The sequence below is a fragment of the Brachyistius frenatus genome, unplaced genomic scaffold (assembly GCF_029030835.1).
Source record: "Brachyistius frenatus isolate BFR_SWC_R1_liver_20210118 unplaced genomic scaffold, ASM2903083v1 Contig_310, whole genome shotgun sequence".
Taxonomy (NCBI): domain Eukaryota; kingdom Metazoa; phylum Chordata; class Actinopteri; family Embiotocidae; genus Brachyistius; species Brachyistius frenatus.
In genome coordinates this window covers 248,333-256,371 of record NW_027210909.1, presented here as the reverse complement: position 1 = coordinate 256,371, position 8,039 = coordinate 248,333, and the positions used below count along the sequence as shown (strand labels likewise).

General features: G+C 42.1%; 1 protein-coding gene across 1 annotated transcript; it reads left to right on the top strand.

Moving 5' to 3' along the window:
• The first annotated feature begins 231 nt into the window (after nt 1-231).
• Nucleotides 232-6,498, top strand: LOC138635492 (Golgi phosphoprotein 3-like). Its single transcript, XM_069722990.1, has 5 exons — nt 232-684; nt 937-1,068; nt 1,322-1,436; nt 2,377-2,537; nt 3,993-6,498. The coding sequence occupies exons 1-5, from the start codon at nt 475-477 to the stop codon at nt 4,254-4,256; spliced, it is 882 nt and encodes a 293-aa protein (XP_069579091.1). The 5' UTR covers nt 232-474; the 3' UTR covers nt 4,257-6,498.
• Nucleotides 6,499-8,039: the final 1,541 nt, after the last annotated feature.

Here is an 8,039-nt window from a genome sequence, read left to right as displayed (position 1 = left end):
CATAATATAACAATATGTTATACCAGTAAGCGTTAAATGTCGTTTCCTCGTTGTGTTACGCAGGCTGCAGGATGTTGTTGTTCCATCTATTGCACTGTGTGTGTGTGTGTGTGTGTGTGTGTGCGTGTTCACCTTTTAACTTCACGGTATTGTCCGACGGCCGTGAAGGCATCAGGCGAAGACGCGTTCAGTTGAGAGCATTCTACGTCACGGCCACCGCCACCATGTTGGATCAGGAAGTGGGCAGAGTCTGTGCAGGAATCCCGAGCCGAGCTTCGCGTTAACGGCCGTCTTTATTCGATCGTGCGGCCGTTTCCCCCCCCCCCCCATATATATATATATATATTATATTTTTGTCCCCCCCCCCCCCTACCCTCTCCCCTCGTAACATCCAGGTTACATGCTGCGCGGCTTGCCCTCTGGTCGAGGTAGGCGCTTTTCACCGGATCGGATCGTTTCGCAGCCGCCGCAGCTATGACTTCTCTCACGCAGAGGACCTCGGGCCTCGTCCAGCGGAGGACCGAGGCCATCCGCAGCGCCGCCGTCGACAAGGAGCGGGAGTCCGGCGGGGAGGAGGACGAGGCGCGCCGCGGGGAGGAGGAGGACGAGGACAAGGCGGACTCGAAGGAAACCCGGCTCACGCTCATGGAGGAAGTGTTGCTCCTGGGCCTCAAGGATCGAGAGGTGTGGGCTTGTTTTGTTATCCGTCCGCCGGGCCAGCAGCTGCTTAAACTCCGCTAGTTAAAGCGAACATGAGCTGTTTACGTTGCGTCACCAGCCAAACGTCAACAAAGCTGGTTTATTCTTGTAGTCTTATTATTTCCAGGTGTTTTTTTTTAATTTGTTTTATTATTATTTTTATGTGTGTGTGTGTCCGCTCCGCATGCGTTGCTACCAACACGTCAGCTAAGTGAGCAGCCTTTTCTCCTCCCCCAGGGCTACACGTCCTTCTGGAACGACTGTATTTCTTCCGGTCTCCGCGGGTGTATGCTGGTGGAGCTGGCCCTCAGGGGGAGGCTACAGCTGGAGGCCTGCGGGGTGAGGAGGAAAAGCCTCCTCGCGAGGAAGGTGAGAACCAGGATTAAAAATAAATAAAAAAGTGCTCAGGTTCTCGTGTTCAGACACTTGACACCTCCGTGGTTTTGTTTGTGTGTGGCGAAACTATTTATTTATTTCTCCAGGGATTGGAGGTGTTTTTTTTTTTTTCCTTCTTCTTCCCTTCCCTCCTTTCAGGGTGACTCCTGTTCACACAGGATGTGCGTCCTGGTCAAAGTTAGGCTGACGACAGTCACGGTTACAACGTTTGCTTTTGTTTGGCAAGGTGATCTACAAGTCTGATGCGCCCACTGGAGACGTGCTCCTGGACGAGGCCTTGAAGCACATTAAAGAAACCCAGCCTCCAGAGACGGTCCAGAGCTGGATAGAGCTCCTGAGTGGTGAGATAAACTAACCAAACCTTGACATAATCGACTCATTGTTTCACCGGTCGGGCATGTGGATGATGTGTTTTTGTAGCTTGTGCTGTTTGTTTCTTTTAATCTTGCATGAGGGTGCGTTCACACCGTCAGGAAATGTGGGCAATTCGTCAATCCTCTCCCATGCGTTTGAATGGGAATAGTGCATATAGGCCGCCGCGTGTGCTGTGCAGCAAGAGCAGGTGGCAACCTGGCATCCCGCTACGGTGGCCCGTCAAAGCCCGCCATCCCGGAAGACGCCCGCAAAAAGAAGAATCTTGTTTGCCGTGCGGCAAATGGTAGCAGCACATGTAACCAAAACACTGTGGAGTGTATTCTTCTTTTACGTGTACTTATTTGGCCTAACGCACCAGTTTAAACTCCTCCAAAAGGATATGCCACATAGCCTTTCAGAATCAGAACCAGCTTTATTGGCCAGGTATGTTTACGCATACAAGGAATTTGGCTTCAGTTGTAGCTTCACTTCAGCAGCGTGCAAAAAAACAGCCACAACAACAGCAGACAGACATAAAAAGACATATAAATAGACATATGTATGTATATATAGCTAAAAAACAAATATATACACCTAAACAATGGTGCAATTTAGGTGCATTACTGCCACCTTCTGAATTGTGGGGGTTCAAATTCAAAGTGGGCCATCAATAGGGACTAAAGGTCCCCTCTGGATGTAGTGAATATGGCTCTGCAGTGAGAAACACACACACACACACACACACACACACACAACCCTGCGTGAAGGTGTCACATTGCCTGATTCTCAGTACCTTGATTAATTGATTGTCTTTGATTTTAAAACGTATCAAGAACAACAGCAGCAGCAGCATAAGTAATTCTTTTCTCAGCTCAAGAGTACACAGGAAGCATTTTGTGTGACCGTGGATGTCGTGTTGTCTTGCAGGAGAGACGTGGAATCCCCTGAAGCTGCACTACCAGCTGAGAAATGTCAGAGAGCGTCTGGCCAAAAACCTGGTGGAGAAAGGTGTCCTGACCACCGAGAAACAGAACTTCTTGCTTTTTGACATGACCACACATCCACTCACCAACAGTACCATTAAACAGGTACGATGGGAAAATGGTCCAAATTTAATTTTTATGGCCAAACAATAATTTGTATGTTGAGTCAGCACACACGGGAACAGTCACTCCCTCAGCTTGATGTTCTACAGGTTTGATCTCCTCTTGCACAAGTTCAGCTCCATTGGATCCTGAAACACAGTAAACATTCCAGCTGTGCAAATCACATGTCCTGTGCTCTCTGGAGAAAAATCACAACCCAAAAAGGAAAATATTTATATTTATATTTTGTTTTATAATTGGTTGGTTTTTTTGCAATAATAGCATTTCATGTCATTATCTGAGGCGGAGAGCTAAACAGATCCCCTCAAATACCACATTGGGCTGTTTAAATGCTGGTGTGGTTCTCACTCTTCAGTACTCCTGCTAACAAACCACTGTGCCCACAGCTCATGAGCTACAGAGCGAGTGTGTTTATTTTGTTTCTGGTTCCCTTCGGGGGTTTAGCCTGCCAGCAAATAAATATTTTATATATTTCCCAAAGTATCAATTTTTAATGATGTATGCTCTAAACAATAAATTAAACAATTACTTTGACATTTATTTCTGGAGGCAAAAGTGATTTGAGTTGGACTTCAAAGAGGTACTGCTCTGTACTGATCAGCCATCAGTGCTCGGCGGATAAAAATAGAGCAATTTCTGTTGTTGGATATGAAGAGGCAGTCTGTTGTATGACAGTATAAAAGCTTCACGGAGGGAAGGAAATCATTTCCTTTTTTCTAGTCTCGTAGCTTGAACCTAACCCTGCTTTTGAGCTACTATTATAACAACACAATGTTTTAAAGTAGTGATAACTAATGAGTATATAAAAAGGACGAGCGAGATATAGCATGATAGTTAAATTTGATGCCTATAAAAACTAACCATAAAACACGTATCGACCTCATCCCACCTGTTATTGCCTCCTTGCACTTGCTCCCAGTATGTTTTAGAATTGATTGTAAGATTTTAAGACTCTTCATGGCCTCTCTCTTTCCTATTCTGACCTCATTGTTACATACAAGCCCGTAACGTAGCCTGAGATCCTCAGACAAAAGACTTTATCGAGGCGCATCTGAAAACTAAAGGTGACAGAGCATTTGCAGTCAGAGCCCCTAAGTTACACAGCAAAGCTGCCTGAGGAAGTGAGGTCAGCAAAATGTGACATCTTTTGAATCTCTTCTTAAAACATACTTCTATCCGAGAGCCTCTCCTGGTTTTAGTTGATTTTAATGATCCACTTTTATTTCTCGATGCAGGAATAATTGTAGCATTTTATCTTATTTTATACTCGTATTGTTGTAATTTGTTTTATCATTATTTTACGCAGTCATTTCTATACTTTACAGGATCATTGTGTTACTGGATTTTCTAGCTTGTGTGAAGCACTTTGGATCGTTAAGCTTAGAAAAAGGCAACCTCAATAAATAGAATTGTTATTGTTCTTATTTTTCCCTACAGCGCCTCGTGAAGAAGGTCCAGGACTCTGTTTTGGAGAAGTGGGTAAATGATCCCCATCGCATGGACAAGCGGGTTCTGGCCCTGATTCTTCTGGCTCACTCATCCGACGTTCTTGAGAATGCCTTCGCCCCGCTCCAGGACGACCAGTACGACCTGGGCATGAAGAGAGTCCACACTCTGCTCGAGCTGGAGCCCGAGAAAGAGAGCACAAAGCCCAACGCCAATGAACTCATGTGGGCCGTGGTGGCTGCATTCACTAAATGAAAACACCTGATTGGTTGGACTGAAAGATCTGGCTATGGTCTGTGTTATTTAATTGGTTGAAGGACTTCACTTAATGAGACAGACTTCACTTTAATGAGACAATCTATTTTGGTTGGGGAGCCTGTTGATCCATCTATTCCGGATGACATTTTTGGTGGTCGTCCATATTAACACAATGCAATCTGATTGGTGGTGGGCTTCACCGAGTAACATCTGGTTGGATGGAACGGTCTCTAAATGAAAAACAACTGGCTGCTTTCACACAAGTGAGGGGAAACGATCTGCCACTGCAAAGCTGGATATACTTCAAAACATCGACACTACCAACAGATGGGCTTCTGTTAAAGTTAGATGACATCAGAGAACACAGCAGGTGGCAACAGTAGTCATGGTGAATATGAAGATATTGACTGGGGCCAAGTTTCCCTTCTACGCCGAGGAAACATCATCTCTCCATTACGTCAAGATCTGGTCCAAATCTGAAAAATGGTCTCCATACGCTCCCCCATGCTTATGCAAGCAAGTCACTCGGCGACCGATGCTCTTTGCACTCGCGCAGGACTCCGGCTATCACCCGTTCATTCCTGCCGTGTTGGGAGTACATGCTTTAGGGTTACTGTCAGAAGAGACTACCTGAATGTTTCACACATTCACCGTCTTCTCGTTAAATTTTCTTTCCTCCTTTCTTCCTCTTTGCATTTTGAGGCGGAAAGAGAGGATACACAGTGGAGTTCGGTTCCTGCATCGGTAAAGAGTGCGCTGGGTAATTTGGCCCTTCTGACCTAAATGAAGAACTAAACATCAAGTCCAACAAAACCCTTTTATTCCTTTGCTGTTCTTGCGAGGGTCCATTCTGCGTTTATAGAACATGGCTAGTCTTCCTTTCCTATTTATGTTGCTAATCGATGCTTGGAGTAGCCTGCCATTTATCAACTATTTTGCACAGCCAATAGCCCTGTAGTTAAGATAGTATTTATAGGTTTTTTTTTTGGTTTTTTTGGGGGGTTGAGTAACCCACTTGTAAAAATTAGCTGGAAAATTATGAACCTCGGCAACTAGGGCAAAAGAAAGAAAGAAAAAAAAAATCTATTTTTTTGTCTACAGCTATTGAGCTCTATGAATACTTTAAAATCATTCCTCTGGAGAAAAAAACAACGTTTAAGTGTGAATTAAGAAAAAACGGTTGTGATCTAATCTGTACTGATGTACTGAACACCCGACACAAGATTAACAATGATCATTAGTGGTTGCTTACTCTTATAGGCTGGGAATCGTTAGCCGAATGCGCTAGCTTCAATTTATTAAATGTTCAAGGGTCAATTCATCCAAATTTTCTATACATATATATATGAAAAGATATTTTCTCACTTCACGCTTGTGTTTTCCAGCCATGCGAATAGTCTTCAGGTAATTTTTGGGGGTTTTAAAATGGCCTCTTCAAAGAGAACAAAATGGAATTTCCTTTCAACGTCCTCATCAGCTTTACAAAAGTCAAGAGGCTACATCTCGTACCCGAGTTCTTTCCCCTCAAGAAGTCATCCCTATAAAACCTGCATGTCCTGTGGATTAAACCACGACTTACCGCTCCGGGGAAGTGAGGGAATTTATTGCAGAATTTGAGTGATCTGACCCTTTACGTTTCCCCCCTCGCAATATGATGTATCTCTCGGTTTGTATGTCATGTCATAATTAGATGTTATTTCTGTCTAATAGGCCTGTGCGGGCGTGTTGTACTGTTTTATACATGCAGATGGTGGGAGGGTTACTTGGGCCCAGATGAATCCTTGTTAACATGTAAACAACGTGCAGTTCATCGAAACAAAAACAACCTCCGAACCTGCTTCAGTGCTGGTCTGAAAAAAAAACTCATGAATATGAACATCCTTCTGGTCCGATCAGTGTGATCTGTGGATGAAGTTACACCACCTATTGTTTGATGGCAAACTTAATTGTTGTGTCTTTTTTTTTTTTTTTTTTTTTTTCTACCTGCGAGAAACCAATGGGTGTGAAGAAATGTTGAAATCTGTTTACAGCAAAGAGACCATGCATGCTATTGGTGGAGGGCTGGGGTACTTGTGTAGCTACAGAGAAAAAGGCTTGTATGTAATTATTAGTCATTTTATGTGTACGATCTAATGGAATTCAATGAAAGGGATCTTCTCTCCTATCCTCTATAATTCTGTATGCTTTTTGTATTACCACACAAAATAAAGTAAGGATCCTTTAAGTGCCTGAATTTACACTGTTTTGCTTCTGTTTTTATTTCATATTTCTTGTGTATATATACAGATACTTTTTTTTTTTTTTTTTTTTTTATCAGTGTATGACTTCAAATCTGCTCTGCTTCGTTGATGTGATACTTCAGGTCGTTCACAGTAAATTAACATTTTTGATGATTTATTAATCGTGTGAGTAATTTATCAATCAAATATGGTGGTTTTGTCTGAAGTATGAGACCAGTGCTTTTTTTTTATGTTACTCTAAAATGAATATGTTTTGGATTTTGTTTTTACTGTGAGACAAAAAGAGGCCATTTTGGGATTCACCTTTGGTTCTGAGAAACTCTAATGGCTATATTTCTGATATATTAGCCGATACAGTAAATAAATAGTTGGAGAAAGGATTTACAAAAAAAAAAAAAATTGTTTCAGCATTTTGGGAAATAAGCTTATTTGCTTTCTTGCTGAGGTACATGACAATTTCAATATCTCTTCCGTGTCTGTATGCTTACTATAAACTACCAGCATCTTAGCATAACAACTAGAAGCAGGAGGAAACTTATAGCCTGAATCTGTCCAAATGTTAAAGAATTGCGCATCTGTCTCTTAAACTTCAGAAATAAAATTTGATTAATCTCCAGGAAAGTTTTCAAATGCTAATATGTAGTTTATTGGGCTGGATTTTTTTTTTTTTTTTTTTTTTTTTTGGGCCATTAGCAGCTACTATTAGTGGAGGTGGCAAGAAATAATTCTAGCCAAGAAATAATCTCGCACATAATTTACCTTAATACAGTTAAATGCTGCTAAAACTTGTGATTACTGTACTGATTAAGCACATACAGATACAACAGGTTGTTGAGCTTCAGAGGTGTTAACCGTGCTAGCTCTTTCTAGGTATTTCCAGTCTTTATGCTAAGCTAACTCCTCCCCTACAGACTTCTCACAGTCCTTTTAAACAGAAGTTTTGAGGCTGCGGCCCTCTGACACCGTGGGTCCCTTGGCTCGAAGCCTGTAGGCCTGTTCAGGGGTCCATCCATGCTTGAAACTAGCTGTTTTAAGCTGTATCAGGTGCTTCTGGCATAAACCGCCTGAAACTCAGCGATCCAGTTGCATTTGACAATGAAGAATGCGTTTTTAATCTAAAAAAAATATTATTTGTTTTGTTTTTGTGCATTGCATTTCTTAAAAAACACAAGTTGTGACTTCTATAATCCTCTTTAAACTGACTTAGTTACAGAACTACTTTCCCCCGGCTCTTTTCTCTAATAAATACAGTAGAAAGTACACAATTACATATTAGATCGACTGAATATACATGTTTTTATTAGCAATCCTTGAAACTCTTCCCATTAAACAAACATTTGTGAAGAGTTATGACCAGATTCATTAGTGAGTCACAATTTCTCCAAGTTTCCAGTCAACATAAATGTTACAGCCTTATTATAAAGTACATGTATGAATATCCACATTCACATGAGACTATATCATCCTCTTCAGCAGATAACTTCCATTCAGATGTTCCTCTTTGGCTGTCAGCCAGCTCTGAATCGGTGGATCAACAGCA